Below are 18,736 nucleotides of genomic sequence, written 5' to 3' on the forward strand. Positions count from 1 at the left end.
AACACGGCTGACCTCTCAGGCTCCTGAGGTCACCCCCTTACGGTGCTGCTGTGGGACCCTCCGTGTCTCCACTGGCTGAGCCCCTGAGACAGAGCACCTGCCCAGGAGGCCTGCTTAGGCGAGACCTAAACTAAGATGCGGTGCTGGTGCCAGGCCCCCGGGGGCCCTCCGTCTCCCCGGGCCTGGACTTCCAGCCCCACGTGCCAGGGAAGGAACTGCGAGCTGTAGCGCGTCCATGGAAACGGGCCAGCAGTGGAGGTGAAATGGTGCAGCGGAACCTCTGACCCGAGGACTGACCACCTGGGGGTCCTGGCCGCCACCAGGCCCGTCTGGGCTGAGATGCACCGGGCTGTACAGGCAGTGTGGACCAATGGGCACCCAGATCCCCGCCCTCTGTGCCACAGGCCCCAAACCTCCTGCCCCACCCCCTCTGGGTCTGGGCTGCCGGCCTCGGTCCGAGAGGACTGCTCCTCCCCTGGGAGGGAGTCAGGTGGCCCCTGCAGCTGCATCAGCCTACACCTCTACTAGGGCACTCCACCTGCCGGAGACCTCCCTTCTCCCCACACACGGGCCGCCATCTCTGTGCTTGGGGCTCCCCCAACTCTATGCGGGCTTGCCTTCTCTCTGAGCCTCATACCCATTCCTCGGGGGTCTCCTGGCCTTCCTCCCAGGCCAGGCCACTAGCCCAGGGCAGGGGTGGTCTCCGTCTCTCTCCCCTCCAGATCCTCCACAGTCCCCTTCTCCAGCTCCGTGGCCACCTCCCACCGGGGCCCTGGGTCTCACCATCCCCGTAGGACCCCCACTCCAGCCTCTCTCCTCTTCCTGGTCCCCACCCTCTGCCTCCCACCTCTACCAGCAAGGCCCCACCCAAGTCACTCCCGGGCCCCAGGAGTCAAGGCCCCTTCATCCCCAAGCACAGACTCCCGGTAGCACCCCCCACCCGTCCATCCCTCTGGCTGCTGGGGTCTTGGGGACCCGGAGCAGGGCTGTCACTCTTCAGCATCCTCTGAGCTGTCTGTGCTGTTCCCTCTGCAACTCCCTTCACCTTCCATGTGTATGTTCCCGAGACAGTTCACACATTTTCCAAAACTCAGGCCAAGCGCTGCTTTTCTGGGAGCCCCCGCAGACCCTGCCAGTAGAACCAACCTCCAGTGACCCAGCCCTGCAGTGGATGTGCTCCCTGGAGACGGGCCAGCGGCCTTCGCATGTGCGTGGTTTTCCCACTGGGTCCTGCCACCCGCTGGCAGGGCTCTCTGCGCCTGGCCCCACTGCGGCCCCCACAGGACCCACTTTCCCCACCACCGGCTCTGGGCATCTGCCATGTGTCTGCCTCCCCAGGACACTCTGGGCTCCCCCAAAGGGACCACCACTGACCCCAGCCACTGCTCCCCATCCCTGGCCTGCCTGGAGCACTGTGGGACAGAAACCAGTAACTGAGTTGGGTGCCCTGGCACCAGTCAACGCCACATGGTCCCACAGGGACCCACGTTCCAGCGGGGGGAGCCCGAGGTGAGAAGCAGGGACAGGGTCCAGGTGGGCGAAGCAGAGTGGACTGGGAGTCAGGCCCAAGCCCCTCCCCATCTCTGTGCCTCGGTTTCCCCATCTGTACAGCCCGCAATGCTCGTCTGTAGCTGCTGGAGCCCTTCTAGCCGGGAGGGAGGAGCTGAGGCCCCATTAGAGCTCTGAAGCAGTAACACACCCCACCCAGAGAGCGGGCTCGGGCCTCAACCTTCTGGAAAGTGCGTAGGCGAGGCCTTCCCCTCGGAGGATGGGGGTCTGCTCTCACCTTGTCTCTGTGGGACCCCGAGATGGGGCCCGTGCAGGGGGCTTCCCAGTGCCTCCGGACTTGGCCTCCAGCTCTGAGCCAGAGCCCAAGCCAAACTTGTGCTTTGAAGGTTTGCTAGAAATCGCAAAGGTCAGCCGTTCTGTGTTCCCAGAATGTATTGATTTTGTCTGGTCTAGAAAGGCAGCAAGAAGGCTCACGTCGCGCGTTTCTGCTCCTGCACCAGGGGAGTTGGGAGTGTGGCGCTGCCTCCCCGGACCCACCCCAGGGCCCTGCAGCCACATTCGGGCCAGGGCCACCCCACGGGGCCACTGCGCCCGCCTGCCCCAGACTCTGTCCTCCTTGCCCCAGCATGTCTGTCCCACTCAGGGGCCTGTCCCGGGCACAGTGGGGCCCTCAGCACTGCTCCCACCGCCATCTGAGACCTAACAGGTGGCTCCCCAGACTTTACGGAAGGGGCTGCAGGCTCTCTGCCTGACTCCCTCAGTGAGCTGTTGGGGTGGCACACGGAAAGTCAGGCAGAATGGGGCCCCCACCCCGGCTCCGGCTCCCCAAGGCAGCCTCTGGGCACTCCCGCCGGGCCCTCGTGTCCCTGAGTGAGGGGACGCTCAGGGACACCCCGCCCCACTGAGAAGGGGGCAGCCTGTGATCCAGCGGGAGCGCTGGAGCTGAGGACAGGGAGGGCAAGCAGGGAGCTCCGAGGGAGGCTGGGGCACGCTGACAACGCGCCCTGAAGGGTCACTCACTCATTCACTCATTTACACACTCACTCATTCACTCACTCACGCTTTCATTCACTGACTCACTCTCATTCACTCAGTCATTTACTCACTCACTCATTCACTCACTCACTCACTCACTCACTCACTCATTCACTCACTCACACTCATTCACTCACTCACTCATTCACTCACTCACTCATTCACTCACTCACTCATTCACTCACTCACTCACTCATTCACTCACTCACTCGCCCACTCACTCCTTTCACTCCCTGGTCACCCACCCCGACTGTGCCCCATAACCACCCAGCCCTGGGCCAGTGCTAGTCCCTGAGAGCCATCTGAGCAGGAAAGGCCTCCATGAGCCCCTGGTCCACCAGGAGGTCAGTTGCTTGGGCTGCGTCCCTCCAGGAGGTGAGCGGGGCTGCAGGGGGAGCTTCGCAGGAGCCCCATTCCCGGTGTTTTTGTTTAATGAGGCATTTTCTCATGAATCCCGAAGCTGGTGGTCCTGGAGGGCCCCCAGGGCCGTACACACTTGGTCATTCTCACTGCCCACTGGCTCAGCCCAGCACTTGGTGCCCTGGCTGTGCCTGAGGGCTGCACAGTCTGGCGGAGTCTGTGGCTCCCGGGTCCCTGTCCCGGCTGGAGCAGGGCCTTCGCCCCTGAGCCCCGTCCTGCTTATGTGAAGGGGGCCTCTGGTCCCACTCTCGCTCCGGGTTGCCCTGGGTCACTCTGGGTCCCCAGAGCCGGCCTGCCCAGCGTGGGTCCACTTCACTCGAGCCCCGTCGGCGGCCCAGGCCTCAGATTGCACTGCACCGAGGCTGCTTCCGGCCCCTCCTCCTTCCCGCTCTCCTCTCAGGGGCGTCAGGCCTGCGTCCCCATCTGAAGGTAACCCCTGCCCGGACCTGGCGATCCCCCAGCACGTCCACCCACATCTAACTCCCTGTGGCTGTGCTCCTCAGAGGACCTCAAGTGACCGGCACTCAGGCCCAGCACAGAGCAGCCTCCTGGAAAATTACTAGAATCGGCACGTGGGCCGTGGGCGATGCCCACAGTGAGCAAGTCACAGCCCAGCACCCAGGCACCGAAGTGGGGTGCTGCACGCTCACTGGAGTAGGCGTGGACCCCTCAGGCTGGCACCGAGGGCCTGTCCCCACAAGGGCAGCCCTGCCTTGAGCCCGTGTCCCCAGCCCTAGCGTGGGGTCAGGCCCCCCAGGTGCTCGGTGAACACTTGTGGGGTCAGGGAGGGGAAGGGAAGGGAGCTCGTTGACACGGCGCTCCGAGCCCCCTCTCCTTCAGTCTCAGCGACGGGCTGCACCAGGACGGAGGGAGCGCCCCGTCACTGGAGGCATGCACGAGGACCTGGGAACCATCTGGTGGGGACATTGCAGGAACAGTTGTGACATACAGATCAGCACAAATCCTGGCTTCTTAAAACTCTCCTCCTTGGTTGAAAACAACAGCAACAAAAAGCCAGTGCTTACCTGGGGTAGCCAAAATCACAGACAGAAATTGTCATGGGGGCTGCCAGGGGCTGGGGGAGGGGACGGGGAGTTAGCGTTTCATGGGGACAGAGTTTCCGTTTTACAAGATGAAAAGGGTCGTGGGAATGGACGGTGGCAGCAGCTGCACGACAGTGTCAATGTGCGTAATGCCACAGAACTGGACACGCAAAACAGTTAAGACTGTACATTTTATGTTATGTGTGTTTTACACAATTAGAAAAATGTTAAAAGAAGTGCTATGCGAGTCCCGGTTCCACAGGAACACGGGAAGATGCACGTGAGGTCCCAGCTGTGCAGTCACTGCCGGGCTCTCTGTCTCCCGCGGGAGTGGAGGCGAAGCTGCGTGTGAGCGCGACGGTTCCCAACCTGCAGCAGGTTCGTTGGGGATCCCCCGAGAAGGAGGCGCAACGCATCTGCGCGGGGGGGGCACCTGTGGAGGCTGTTGGGTGCCCGGGCTGCGGAGGGCTCTCCTGGCGGCCTCCCACGTCAGAGCAGGGGGGCCAGAACGTGGTCGCTGCGGTTCCACGGCACCCCCGGATGCCGGGCCTGAGATCGCGACCAATGCTCAGAGCTGAGTGTTGTCCCTGAGAGCTGGGTGTCAGCAGCCCAGCTGGGGGACTCATGTCAGGGGGGCCGGAGATTCCCAGACTGGAGACAGCACTTGCCTCCGACAGGTCATGTAGGCAGGAGCCCAGCCCCCAGCAGCTTTGGCCCCACCCCAGGGCCAGGCGAACCTCAGCAAAGAAAAGAGAGAAATCGGAGTGGGGAGCCGAGGTGAGGGGCCAGCCCTGGGGAGGGCTCGCTCCGGGATGGGCCTCAGGGGTGGTCCTGGGCGAGAACAGCCCTGCCACCAGGGACCAGCAGTGTGGTCTAAGGAACAACTTTCCCAGGGAAGCAGGTGCAAACACGGAGCAGAGACAGGCCGGCCTTTGACCGCACACAGAGCCCAAAACACCAGGGCCGCAGACCCCTGCCCTGGAGGGCGCAGCCTGGGGAGCAGGACGGGAGCCCTCTGCAGGCCCAGCCGTCTGGAGGTGGGCAGCGGTGCAGGCCCAGCGAGTGGCCAGCCTGCGGCTGCCTGGAGGCCAAGGGGCGTCAGGGAGGAAGGCGGCAAAGCTGGGCCCCACAGCTGCCCTCCGTCCACACGCCGTCCGTTGCTCTCCTGGCCAGAACACCTGACTCTTCTGTGCAGAATCATCCCCTTTCCCACCCTCCGTCCAGGCAGTCAAGTGGGGCTCACCCCCTTCCCGGCTTCTGGGCTGCTCGGGGGACCTGACTTAGGACCCCTCCTCCTGGGGCTGCTGAGCTGGGAGGACTTCCCTCCACCTTCAGGGACTGTCAGGAGAAAGTAGGTGGGCAGAGATCCTGGTGCCCCTTTCACAGAACCGGAGGCCTGGGACCGGGGTTCAAACCCCAGCTTCAGGGTCGACAGCCCTGGGTGACCCCATGTGCTCAAGTCTCAGCCTCCCTGGTCCCTGGGGAGTCTGGGGGATGGTCGTGGGGAGCAGCACGCAGACCTCTGGGCTGCCGGCATGTGGTGGGTGCCAAAGAAACACAGCTGTTGGAGAGATTCATTCAGAGAGGTGAAAGCGGGTGCTGAGCTCACACAGCAGGGAGGTGGCGGCCTGGACTTGAGCCCCGTCCTGAGGACAGGCCCTCCCACGCTCTTCTTGCAGGCTCCTGGAGTCTGCCCGGGGCTGCGCTGGGTGGGGACCTGGCAGGAGTCCAGCCCGGATGGCTGGGGGCAGCCGCAGGGGGTCGTGGGCAGTAACACTGCCCCTGGTTCTCCAGGAGCGGAAACGGCCTGATCTTCCAGCCGGCTCTCCGGGCCTGGGCCTGGCCGCAGATGCTCTGCACACAAAGGGGAGATAAAAGCATCCAGCTCTCCTGGAGCCTCGAGGGCAGGCTGGTAGTTTTCCGTCATTCCAGCAACTGACGAACTGCGCAGGGGGCCGAGTCGGGCCTGAGGGTCCCTCCTCCTCGGCTCTGAGCAGCCTGGCCAGGGGCACCTTTCCAGAACCCTCGGGAGCCAGGCTCTCCCGCCACCTGCCAGCCCTGGGGGCCAGCCGGCCGGCACCCCGCGAAGTGCTTGCAGTGCTCCCTGGGGTGCAGCACTTCACTCCCACACCCCCTACCTGGCCGAATGCCCCCTTCTGCCTGACGGTCCCCGTGGGAATCCCAGTTTACAGATGGAGCACCGACACGCGGAGAAGCCGGCCGACGCCCGGGGGGCCCGTGGGAACTCGCCGCGCTGTCTGCTCCATTGTGCCGCGAGCCTAAAACTGCTCTAAAATATAAAGTCCATTAAAAAACGTCGCGTAAATGGAACCACGGAGGACGGGGTCTTGTGAGTGTGGCTCCGTCACTTACATGATGCTTTCGAGACCCTCGTGCTCCGCGCGCTCCGTGGCTGGTCCCTCTGTCCTGGTGAAGTTTCCCGCTGTTTGGATGCGCCGCAGTTTATTTATCCACTTACCAGGTGATGGGCTTCTGGGTCGTTTCCACGTTTTTGGCTGTTATGAATAAAGCTGTTATAAACATTTTAAAAAATGACCAGGGGTCACAGAGGCTGCAGAGCCAGGCTCCACAGTGAATGGCCACGAGCACTGCACCCCTCGAGGCGGCCCCCGCTGCCCGGCCCCCGGAGCGAGGAGATGGAGCAGCCGAACGGCCCATGCAGTGGCCCTGGGGCCTGCACCCGGTCAAGGGGTCTCATGGACTGCCTCCACCCCCAGGGCCACCAGCACTTTCTGCCTCCCCGCCTGCTTCCTGTCAGCCCAGCATGTGAATGTGAGGTCCCCGGCCCAGCCTTGCTCCAGCTTCGAGTCCCTGGGGCTTGCTTGATGCTCCAGCCCGCACCTCCACCCCCCGGAGTTGGTGTGTGAACTGAACCTGCCCCCCACAGAGCTCAACGTCCCTGAGGGCTGACCGTGTGCCAGGCACTCTTCCAGCACCTTCTGTGACCCCCAGGAGACAGACACTAAACAGTCCTCAGGCTGCAACTGGGGAAACCGAGGCAGAAGGAAGGAACTTGCCCATGTACCTACCATGGGTGGAGCCAGAAGTGGACTGAGGGTGTGTCGTGGGCTGAACTGTGTCCGCCAGCCTAACCCCAGCACCTCAGAATGTGGCTGGATTTGGAGACGGGTCTTTACAGAGGCGAGTAAGGGAAAGAGTCACACAGTTGAGCCCTGGTCCAACGTGAATGCTGTCCTTATAAGGAGCTCAGGACACAGACATGCACAGAGGGATGACAGGTGTGGACACAGGGAGGCGGCTGTCTACACGCCAAGGAGACGGGCCTCAGAGGGAAGCAACTCGCCTACACCCGTATCTCGGACCTCCAGCCCCAGGACGCAGAGAACACACATTCTGCCGTGGACCAGGTCTGCAGTGTGGTGCCAACACAGGGCCAACCCTGGAGCACCTGCTCCCTGCTGCTCCATCTGCAGATGAGCCTGTGTCCCAACCGACGCGCCAGGAGAAGCTGCTCACCTTCACCGGCCTCCCCCAGACCCCGCACCCCAGGGTCGGGTCACCCGCACACAGCACACCACAGTTTGTAGTGTTATCTTTGTTTGCGTGATTTTCTGGTCCCCTCACGAGACTGCAAACTCCACGGGGGCCGGGCTGTGTCTCTATTCTGCTAGCCCGGTGCCAGGTAGGCTGTGGGCTCTAAGTAGATGTCATTTAAAGAAAAGATTATCCGTGTGAGTTGTTTTTGCCATAATGACACTAGCAGTTACAGGAGGGCATTCAATTCTTGTAGGATCTCATTGGTGTTCTGTACCTCCAACGTGGCAACATGCAGCTGGGGTGGAAGAGATGCTTCTTGGATGAGTGAAATGGACTACTGGATGAGCCAACAAATGAATGAATGAATGAATGAATGAATGAATCCCAGTGAGCTTCTCAGAGAGCCTGAAGCAGAAACGACTGCTGGTACTTCCCAGATCCGGGCCACCTGAGACACGATCCTATTGGAATTAGCGTCAGACCTGGATTTTCTGTCGCCTCCAGGGAAAAGCCCTGTTAAGGCTCGGGGTGTGTGACCAGTGTGGTCCCCGGGGGCTGAGTTCAGAGGGGTCCAATGCCTGTGGTCGTCGTCCTGAACTCCCTAACAGCTGTCTCTGACGTCGTGTTTGTTGAGCGAAGTCCACTGGAACCATGAGGCTCCATGTGCGTGTGCACCACCTCCCCTGTCTCCCCAGGATGGGTTTCCTGCTGCCTACCCCCACCCCGCCACCCTCCATCCCAGGAGGGGCCCTGGGAACGGGCACAGGTGGGCGTCCTGCAGCACCTCAGAGCAGGGGGTGGAGGTCACCCCTGCCCTCAGCTGCGAACGGGCGACTCATCAGGCGCATGGCCGGCTGGCAGTCAGGTGTGGGGCGCACCAGGCGTTGAGGCCGCAGTCCCTCTGGGTCGGAGCAGGACGACCTCCCTAGCGGTGGGGCCCTGCGTGAGCGTTTTGTGCCAAGCCCACTAGTGCCACAGCCGGCCCTGCCTCCAGCTCCCGCCACCAGTCGGCCTCTGTCCCCAGCGCAGTGTCGTGGGAGCCACTTTCTGAAGGCACTCTGGTGGCCCCGACATCACTGCTCCTGTTTTACAGAGACTGAGGCTCCAAGATGGCGGGAAAGCTGCCCAGCTGGTCAGTGGGGAGGCGGGTCGCTGCCCTCCTTCCTCCCGCGTGTCCTCTTTGAACCCAGCACGAGGGCTCAAAGAATCGGACAGCCCTGTGGCAGGTGCGCAGGGGCCACCAGAGAGCAGCCCCACCCTGGAGACCACCGGGGGCCCCATCACTGAGACCCAGGGGACCCCGGCTCAGGGTTGTCTCAGGCCTCCCGCCACCCTGGTCACTGTCCACTCCTGCTGGTCAGCTGCCCGGGGTCTGAGCCCCACTGACAGCCAGGCCGGCTCCTCCCCAGGGTCAGGACCGCTGCTGGTCTCCCGGCAGGCCATTCCATGTGCTCCCTGGTGGCTTCATAAGGGACAGCCCCATGGGCTCCGTCCCCACTCCCCAGGCCAGTGCCGGTCACAGCATGGGCACAAATACAGATTTAAAGAAAGCAAGTGAGAAGAGAGGGGGGAAAGACATGTATGCAAATTTGGCTGACTTTCTGCTAGCCCCAAAAATGTCCTTGGCAGTTTGTCCTAACATCGAGGGTCAAAAGTTCAGGGAGGCACATTCCTCTGCGTAAGATGGAAGACTCCATTCAAAACATTGCACAAAAAATTCAAAGTGAGGGCAGTGCTTATAAGGACTGGATTGCCTCAGGGAAGTACTGAGCTCTCCATCCCCAGGGGTATGTAAGAGGGAGGGGACGAGCAACCCCGGGGTCGGGAGGCTGTCCAGCGGCTGGGACACGGCACCTGTGGGTCTCTTCCAGCCTGAAGTCTGTGCTGCTCTCCTTGGAACAAACCTTTAGTCTTCCTGCGGTGGCCTCATGCCCCCAAACGCAGAGGGCACAGGGCGAGCTCAGGCAGGCTGCCCCCTCCCACTGTACTCCCCTTTGTAGCTTTTCTGATTATTTGGGGGGCCGGCACGGGGGCTGGAGGAGGACGACTCGTGAACTTGACTCTGCCCCTAAGTGGATGAGTGGCTTTACACAAGTGTTTGGTCCTCCCTGAGCCTCAGTGTCCCCATCAGCAAAATGGGTCCAGGCTGCAGAAGCCCCTTGCCTCCCCTGATGGCCATTGCCCCAAAGCCCAGTGGCCATCCTCTTGGAGAGCCTGTGGGCCTGACGCGGGGCCAGGCCTGCCACGGCGAAAGGCCAGCCGAGCACAGGCTCTGCCTCCTGCCTTTCACAGCCGCCACGAGGGTCCCCAGGTCCACACATTCTCCGCGGAAGCCGTCACGGGGGAGGGCACTGCTGCTCATGCCCGCTTTCCCGAGAAGGAAGCCGAGGCTCAGGGCGTCACACGGCTCAGCCAGGTTCCAGGCCCAGTTGGGGCCTCGGGAACCGGACATCACACTGTGCGCCTAGCCTTAGCAACCAGGAGAAACCTACCCCACGCCGGGTGACAAACGTCCTCCCATCTTCACAAGGGGTCCCCAGATGTCACAAGAGGCATCGTGTGACCAGACGCTGAAAAGACGGCCCTGAGCGGGCCTGGACTGTGTTGACCCCCGTCACCTCTTGCTCTCTCCAGGCATGTGTGAAAGTCAGTGCTCGCAAGTGACGCCCGGCGCTGGTGCGCGAATCCCACCCTTGGGGGCGAGGACCCTGGTGCAGCATGGGGCCGGCTGGGCCCGCTCGATTCCTGAGCGACGTGGGAAGCCAGAGAACCCCTCGACTGTTCTGCCTCCTTGAACCCTCAGAAGCAACAACGATCCGACTCTGAATAACAGCTTCGTTTGAACCAATTAAAAGAGGACTGATTTTGCTTTAAATTTGATTTGCGATGACAGCGCACTAGGAAATGGGTAACCAGGTTATTTTTCACCACAAGCATCCTGGCGTTTTATATCCTGGGCAGGGCGTCGTTATTGGGAGTCATTTCTGAGATGACGCCATAGCCACAGAGCCTGCCCCTTGCTCGCGTCGCAGGGTGACAGGGACGCGGTCATTTTTACGTAGCGGCTGAGGTTTCAGGGGGCGTTACATCACAAACCATGAAGTGATGTGAACGTCTGAGCCTGCTGGTTTAACATTTAATGTCAGGAAAAGGAAGGGGACGGCTCGGGGCAAGGCTGCCGACTCTGTGCCCAGAGCACACAGACCCTGTTGTCTCCTCCATGAAACAGGGACCCCTGGAGCAGGGTGGGTAATGCGACCAGCCTAGCGTCTAGCTTCGAGGTGGCACCCTTCAGGTCGCTCCCTCCCTGGAGCTCCGTTTTCTCATCTGTCAAATGGGAGCATCCATCCACCTGGCAGAGTGCTGAAAAGTGCACGCGCAGGTGCCAGGCCCACAGCCGGCAGGCTGGACCACGTGCACACACGCTGCCGGGCTCACTGTCCCATCTGCTCTGGTTATTATTCCCCCTAAGGCCTCCCTCTCTGGGCCTCCAGGAACGCAGAAGGGGCTGCTGAGCCGGACCACCGCTCGGGAGTCCCCCACCCAGAGCTCCGTGGCGAGTTGACCCGCTTCTGGAGTCCCCACGGAGAGTCTTCCCTTTTCCTAGGTGCTGCCATCACTTAAGAGCTAATTAAATGGGGAGGGAAACCTGCCCACCAATATCTGAACAGACGGCTTGGACAGCCGGGCCTGCACGTGCCATGGAAAATCCCCCACAGTGCAGAGCCAGCCTGGGACCGCGGCCTCCCAGCACCCCCGCCTCTGCTGCTCGAGGTTTCTCACCAACAGCCTGAGAGCCGGGTTGTGGGGCGTGCACTTCAGCTGCCCCCGCACGGCCTAGGGGACGGTGGCCTGGCATGGTGGGCACGCCCTGACCGGCTCTGGGTTTGCAGTCCAGGGATGATCTTTCAGGACTTCTTCACGGAGAGGAGGGACAAGCCTGTGTCCCTGAGGGAGGCCCGTTGTGCTGGCCAGGATGGCACAGTGTCCCCTGGTTCAATCTCCGCACTCCCGCCCCCAACGCTGGGCTCCCTGCACAGGAGGAGGGGCAGCGCCTGGCCCAGCCCTGGGGACCGTGGTGGGGAGGCCGGGCCGGAGGGCCTTCTGGAGATGAGCCTGGGCTGAGCCTTGAGGGTCCAGGAGAGATGCTCAGGTGGAGAGGAGAAGGTGCTCTGGCCGGCCCAGGGCCAAGCGTGATTAACAAAGGCGTGGGGCGGGGGGGGGGGGGGGGGGGTTGGGCAACAAAGGGGTCATGGGACAGGATGAGCCAACCGCAGTGCAGGCCTGTGGGGGGGCGTCTGCAGGGACTGCACCAGGTCGCCCTATCTGGCCCTGGGGTGTGGAGGCTGCGGGCAGCACAGCATGGCCATCTTGGACCCTGGGCCGGCCCTCCCCCTCGACTGTCACGCTCCACAGGTCTCCCAGCTCCGAGCCGGCCGGGCCCAGGGAGGGGCAGGCTCCGGCAGTCGGTGGAACGAATAAGGAGTGTCCAGGTCTGGCGCAGCTGGTTTGGAGGCTGGACCCGGGGCTGGGGTTTGGCTCTGCCCCCGTCCCAACAGGGACTGTGGCATGAAGCCGCTCCAGGGTTCGCTGCGGGCCCCAGAGCTCCCCTCTTGAGGCAGACTCCCCAGAGCCTCGGGGCCCATGGGAGGGCACCGGCATGGCATGGCTATCCTCCAGGTGGGTCAGGGGCTGACCGGCCTGTCTCCAGCTTTTCCTGTCACCTTGCAGCAGAGAGCGGGTACCCACCCTGTTTCCTTTTCCTCCATCCCGCTTCCATTCAGCTCGGGGCACATCTGATACTTAAACTCGGCTTTCTCACCAGTGCTGCGCTCTGCCCTGAGTGGCCATCCCTTATCTCAACCAAGATGATCCCATCGTACCCGAGGCTTTTACTGGGAGCAGCCGCAAATCCTTTTGGCAGGAAACAACCGTATTTTTGGCCCCCAGGGCTCGCCTTTGGCCCAGGGCTGGCAGCCGACTCTGCTTCCCAGGCAGATTTCGGGGCCCAGCACTGCACCCGCCCGGAGGTCACAGGCCCCTCCACAGCCCTGCCAGGCCCAGCCAGGAAATGGTGTGCGGCCTGTTTACAGGGCAGGAGGCCAGCTTGGGGCAGCAGGGAGGGGCCCATGGTGCCTCTGGGTCCTTCTCAGGCCAATCAGACGCATCTACCACCCAAACCCCTCACCCTCCATCTCCCCTAAGCCCCCAGCTGCATTTGGTTCTCTCAACAGCCCAGCTGGTCAACTGGGAGGCTGACCCTCAGGAATGGGTGAGTAGCAGAGGCGGGGGTGGTGACCTGAGGTCCCCTGGCTGCTCATGACAGACTCAGAGCAGGAACACGGGGTCCTCAGGGCGGGAGACCCTCGCCTGGGTCCGCCCTTCTCCCCTAGCTCCTCGGCTCCAATGATCTGGGCTTCTGCTACTACAGAACCCCCACCCTCCCGTCGCTGTGCACCCCCACCCACGTCCACGTAATGCCCCGTGGCGAGCAGGTGAGGCCACCCATCCCTGCCCAGGGAGATCCCGGGCTGACGTGCGGCCAGGTGCCCATGGTGCTCCACCTGGGGCCATGGAGCCGAGGGGGCTCTGCAGGGTGCAAGGCACCTCCAGCCTGGCTGCCTGCTGCCTCCCCCTTGCACATGGAGTCTGCGGGGGGCTGACGGTGACCGGAGGCCGGGCTTCGGCTCCGCAAAGGGCCACAGTGGCTCCGCCAGACTCGAGACGGGTCCATGCGTCTTGATCCAAGGCTTCCTGGGAATATTCGAGCCCTGCCGACGGATGTGATACAGAAATACAGCCGGCTGCCAGCACGGCCAGGGGGGCGACTTCCTCGCCAGCAAGTGAGGAGGAACCCTGTTTTCTCCCCCGCTCAGCCCCACCCCCAGAACTGGGGGCAGCACGCGGAGACTGGAGCTGCCTCTCTCCAGAATTAGCGAGGCTGCTGCTCCAAGTAATTTTTTTTGATTCCACACTGAGCTGTAACAGAATATTTGGATTATTGTTTTTCCCCTTTTCTACAAACTCAGCAATTGAATTAAAATGCAGGAGTTAATTTAAACAAATGTCTGTCTGGTACATCTGGTAAGAGCGGCCTTGGCGGTGGGCTGGGCCATGTAGCATTCAAGCCAACCCCCACGCGGGACCAGCGCCTTGATTTTGTCGTGGATTTTTAAATTTTGCCTGAAATCTCCCCAGAGCCCAAGGGGAAGCCTCGGGCAGGAAGGCAGCGGTGCAGAATGCTGCTCCAGCGGCGAGGCCTGGAGAACGCCCATGTTCACAGGGCCAGAGCTGGGGTGCTGGGGACACACGCTTCCCAAAGCCAGGTGTTTCTGGGTTCACGGGCGGCTCTGCCTTCAATACTTGTGGATCCTGGATTGGACAGTCAACTCTGGGCCTCAGTTTCCTCAGCCACAGACTGGGCATGGCAATGCGCCTGGCACTGACTGTGGAGTAGAGGTGAAATGCCCATAAGAGAGGAGAGCCACTGGGTGAATGAGCAGGCTGCGGAGGACGGACCTGCTGGACAAGCAGTGGACAGGTGGACAGAGGTCTGAGCCCCTCCTCTGTACACCAGAGAAATCCCCCCGAAGGACAGCTCCAGACCACGCTGGGAGCAGTTGATGCTCATGGACACCTCGGGGGTGTCAGCACCCCCACCTCACCCATGCAGGCAGTGAGATTGGGAGTAAGGCTCGGGCCAGCTCCCTGCACAGGGCTGGGTGAGAAGAGAGGGTCTGTCTCTGTTTATCCAGCTGAGAAGAATGGCTCTCCAGGCAGCAATTACGATCAAGCGGGGAACATCTGCCGGCTGAATGGGGTATTAGGCACCGGCGCCTGCAGCCCCGCTGACCACGCTGGAAGGTGCAGTTCTCGGGACTAGGGAGGGACGGAGGAGGGTGTGCGTGCTGACATTCTTCCCTGGGCCGTGGGCCAGGCTACGTGCTGCTGTGACACACTCAGAGCTCATCCCCCAGGAGCCCTGGCGGGGGGGTCGGGGGACCCCACTGCACGAGGAGGCCCTGCAGCTCAGAGGCAGGACCAGTGTCAGCCATGCCACCTCCAAGAGAAGGTCACCCTCCTGGGCCCCAGACTTGGCTGGCAGGTTGGAATACAGATTGTCAGGCCTGGCAGGGCCTGAGCATCCAGCAATCCCCCCACTTCACAAGAGGAGTACTGAAGTCCAGAGAGGGCAGGCGTTTGTCTGAGGTGGCTCAGCAATCCTGCGACAGAGCAGGGCCTACAACACGGACACCCTGTCCTGGCCCCTGCCTGGTGGTGGGAGGTCAGAGATGTTCCAATCGACCTTGGCCAGCCGTTTCCACCCCTCTCTCCCCACCATCCCTGGGTCTCGACTTCCCCACCGACCACTGAGCCTGAACACAGCAGCTGGGAGAGCCTATAGGTGACTCAGTGTGGACCCTCCAGGAGAGCTCTTCCGGGTTGAGGTGTCCTGAGGACCCATAACTCAGGGTGATGAGGCTGGGCAGCTGCCGTGGGGGGGTGGGGGGGTTCTTTCCTAAGAGTCAGCCCTGGAAAGTCAGACCAGGGGAGGGGCCTGTCTGCCTCATGATTTGGGGGATAGGGACTTGGGGACGAAAGGCAGGACCAGGGCTGACCCCTCCCCGGGACAGACAAGGACAGATGGGCAGCGACCCAGGAGAGAGCCGGGCTGCCAGGCAGGGGCCAGGGTGGGGGACATACATATGGAAAGGCCGAGGGGCCCCCGGAGGGAGGGACAGGAGGACTGGATGGTCACAGCAGGGACCCCCAGCACGAGCCCCTCCAGCCCGCCAAGCTCATGCGTGTGCATGTCTGTGCGTGTGCCTGTGTGATTAAGGGGGGACCTCTGCCCTCCTTGCAGTACTTGAGTCCTGCTCCCACCCAGCCGCCCCAGCTCTGCAGAGCTCCTGGGCGCCGTGGTGCGGGCTGGAAGCCTGAGTGTGGGGTGAGAATGGACACAGGAGAGAGCTGAGGCGGGGCAAGGCTGGGCCGCCCTGGGCGGGTGGGAGTCGGGGACCAGGGGGCAGGCTCCAGCTCCCTCCCCAGCCACTGCTTTTGAGCCTCATACTCAAAAACAGTAAGAAACTGGTAAAGGCCTCTGGTCTGGAATAAGGGTCTGGGGGCGTGCCTTGACCTTGTCTCCACCCAACCTGTGGGTGGGGCGGGTCTCAGCCGCTCTGTCTCCTCCACAGTGGCGAGCCCACCCCAGGCTGAGAGGCAGGGCTGGCCCAAAGGACTGGAGGACAGAACTGCCGCCTGGGCAGTGAGAGCCCCGCCTTCCCCAGCTGAGGAGGGGGCTTCCTGCCAGGCGGGTAAGGATGGGGAGGGGGCGGGATGGGGAAGAAGGGAGGACAGTTCTCCAGGATGTAAATTTGGGGGCTCTTGATTTCTTTTGCCTCTTAGCCGGTTACAGCACAAGAATTTTGAGTATATATTTTGTATTATGTAAAACATTTTTCTTTAAAAAAAGACCCCCTCCTTCTCATGCAAGGGGGGGAGGGGTTGGCTGGAGTCTGGTGCACTAGAGTGCCCTCCTTCCACCCCTGGCAGGAGGTCAGGCAGGGTGAGCGTCTGGAAGGCGCCCCCTGCCCAGCCACTGAAGGACTGTCTGCTGCACCCAACACTTAGATTACAAAGGTTTATTTAGAAAATAGTTTGGTTGTTTGGCTGTCATTTTTGGCAAACATTTAATACTTGCAGTAACCAAAGATTGTCAGCGCTCTTTTCTTCCCCCCAGACAGCCACCCCCGCTGGTCCCGGGGAAGTCAGCCCTTGCTCAGATGCGGTCCGGGGCGGTGGTGCGTGTTTCGGGGGGCTCCTTGCTCCCTCACTTGGGGGTTGCATACGCCACTGCTGTCTACGACCTCGACCTCACAGCCACACCCTGACAGGGCCCCCGGAGCTGGATGCAGGTCTGGAGCCCCAGAAGCAGGCCCTTGCTGAGATGGGAAGGCAGAGGGATCTCCCCTCTCTCCTGCCCCCTCCCCGGAGGCACTGCGGTCTCTCAGCCCACGCTCCTGGCCTGCTGTCCCCCCTCCCCTGCGCCCTGGAGGCCAATCCATCCCTAGGTCCTTGCACCCCTAGCTGCCCTCTCACTTTCTCCCGGGGGGCCACGCCAGCCCGCCCCTCCGCCCGGAGCTGTCCAGATCTCCGCGCGAGGCGGGGCGCGCGGGTCACTGCCTGAAGCCCCTTCTCCTCCGTCGGAAGAGGATGTGCTTGAAGGAGCGCCGGAAGTCCTGGTTGAATACGGTGTAGATGACCGGGTTGAGCGAGCTGTTGCAGTAGCCGATCCAGAAAAAGAACTTGAAGAGCGGGCCGGGCACCTGGCAGGCCTCGCGGCAGATGCCGTACAGGCTGTAGGTGAAGAAGAAGGGGAACCAGCAGAGCACGAACACGCCCATGACCACGGCCAGCACGAAGGTGAAGCGCTTCTCGCGCGCCTGGGCCACCTTGCGGCGGCACACGCTGCTGCGCGCCCGGCGCCGGCGCGACAGGAAGAACTCGACGGAGCGCGAGCTAGCGCGCGACAGGCGCCCGCTGGGGCCCGGGGACCTGGCGGCGGTCAGCGCGCCGGGCTCAGCCGCTCCCGGCCCCAGCTCCTCGGCGCCGCCCGCGTCCCCCTCGCCGCCCGCTCGCCGCCGCCCGCCCCGCCGCAGCGCGCCCCTGCGCCGCCGCCTCTCGGCCGCCGCGCTGCTGTCCTCGGGCTCCACGTCGGCGCGCGGGGGGCGCGGGGGCGCGCAGTGCCCGTTCTCGCCCGCGCTCGCCGCCGCGCCCAGCCCGTTCTCCGTCGTCGGGGACGCGCCGTCGGGGCCCGCAGGCGTGCGCTTCTCGCTGAGTGTGCGCGTGCGCAGCTTGGCCACGCGGTAGATGCGCGCGTAGACCAGGCCCATGATGAGGCACGGCGCGAAGAAGGAGACCATGCAGGAGGACAGGATGTACCAGGTCTCGTCGTTGAGGCCGCACTGCGGGTAGGCGGCGCCATCGGGCTGGCGGTAGAGCGAGACGAGCGGCGGGAAGGAGATAACGGCTGAGATGAGCCACACGGCCACGATGGTGGCCTTGACGCGGCGCGGCGTGCGCTTCAGGTTGTACTCAACGGCCTGCGTCACGGACCAGTATCGGTCCAGGCTGATGGCGCACAGGTGCACGATGGACGAGGTGCAGAAGAGCACGTCTAGCGCCAGGTACACGCCGCACCACACCTGCCCAAAGTACCAGTAGGCCATGAGCTCGTTGGCCAGCGAGAAGGGCATAACCAGCGTGGCCACCAGGATGTCGGCCGAGGCCAGTGACACCAAGAAGAGGTTCTGCGGCGCACGCAGCGCCCGGCTGGTCAGCACGGCGATCACCACTAGCACGTTGCCCACCACGGTGAAGACGATGAGGAAGCCCACCACGGCCGCCAGCCCTGCCACGGCACCCGCCGAGTACTGGCCGGGGGGCGGCCCCCAGGCAGCCCCCGAGGCGTTGGCCTCTCCGGCGCCGCTCGCGTTGGGGCCCGCCGCCGCCGCCGCCGCCGTCAGCGCCGCCGCCAGCGCCGGGGACGCCATGGTCCTCCCGCGAGCTACGCGGTCCTGCCTGGAGCCCGGGCGCAGCCGCGGCAGCTCGGGCGCCCCCCAGCCCGGGTCGGCGCCCGCATCGCCGCCTGCTCCTTGGGCGCGCCCGCCAGGGACTGCGGCGCCTCGCAGCCGGCCCTCGGCCGTGTTGGCTCGGCGGGCGAGCGGCGCACCGGGGAGCGTGGCTGCCGGGCTCCTCGCAGCTGCTGCGCGCGTAAGTGCAGAGCAGGAGGCGCCCGGAGCGAGCGGCGACGCGGCGGCGGGGGGGAGGGGGCAGGTCCCGGGGTCCTCGCGCGGCCCCGCCCTCGGCCCGGTTCACGGGGAGCGCCCCGGCGGCGAGCCCACGGCGACGCGGCACCCGAGCGGGCGTGACCGAGCGGCCCCGCGGCCCCGGCGCCCGGCCCGGGCGCAGGCTGCAGGCGGCGGCGGCGGCCCGGGCGCTCCGCCTCCCATCCGGCCGGCTAGGGCTCGGCGCGCTGGGGCGCGGGCCGCCGCTCCTTCGGGCCCCCGCGCCCGCGCGCAGCCTCCCGCTCCAACTTTACTTTCCCGGGCAGGGCGCCGGCGCCGCCGCGCGTCCTCCTCCTGCTGCTCCCGGCGCGGGCGCCCCCCGCGGTCCGCGCTCGGCCGTGCGGGCGCCGCCTCGCCTGCCCC

General features: G+C 63.6%; 1 protein-coding gene across 1 annotated transcript; it reads right to left on the bottom strand.

The window, feature by feature from the left end:
* Nucleotides 1-16,106: 16,106 nt before the first annotated feature.
* Nucleotides 16,107-18,314, bottom strand: ADRA2C (adrenoceptor alpha 2C). Its single transcript, XM_014855250.3, has one exon. The coding sequence runs from the start codon at nucleotides 18,077-18,079 to the stop codon at nucleotides 16,703-16,705; it is 1,377 nt and encodes a 458-aa protein (XP_014710736.3). The 5' UTR covers nucleotides 18,080-18,314; the 3' UTR covers nucleotides 16,107-16,702.
* Nucleotides 18,315-18,736: the final 422 nt, after the last annotated feature.

The sequence above is a fragment of the Equus asinus genome, chromosome 3 (assembly GCF_041296235.1).
Source record: "Equus asinus isolate D_3611 breed Donkey chromosome 3, EquAss-T2T_v2, whole genome shotgun sequence".
In the NCBI taxonomy this organism is placed as follows: Eukaryota; Metazoa; Chordata; class Mammalia; order Perissodactyla; family Equidae; genus Equus; species Equus asinus.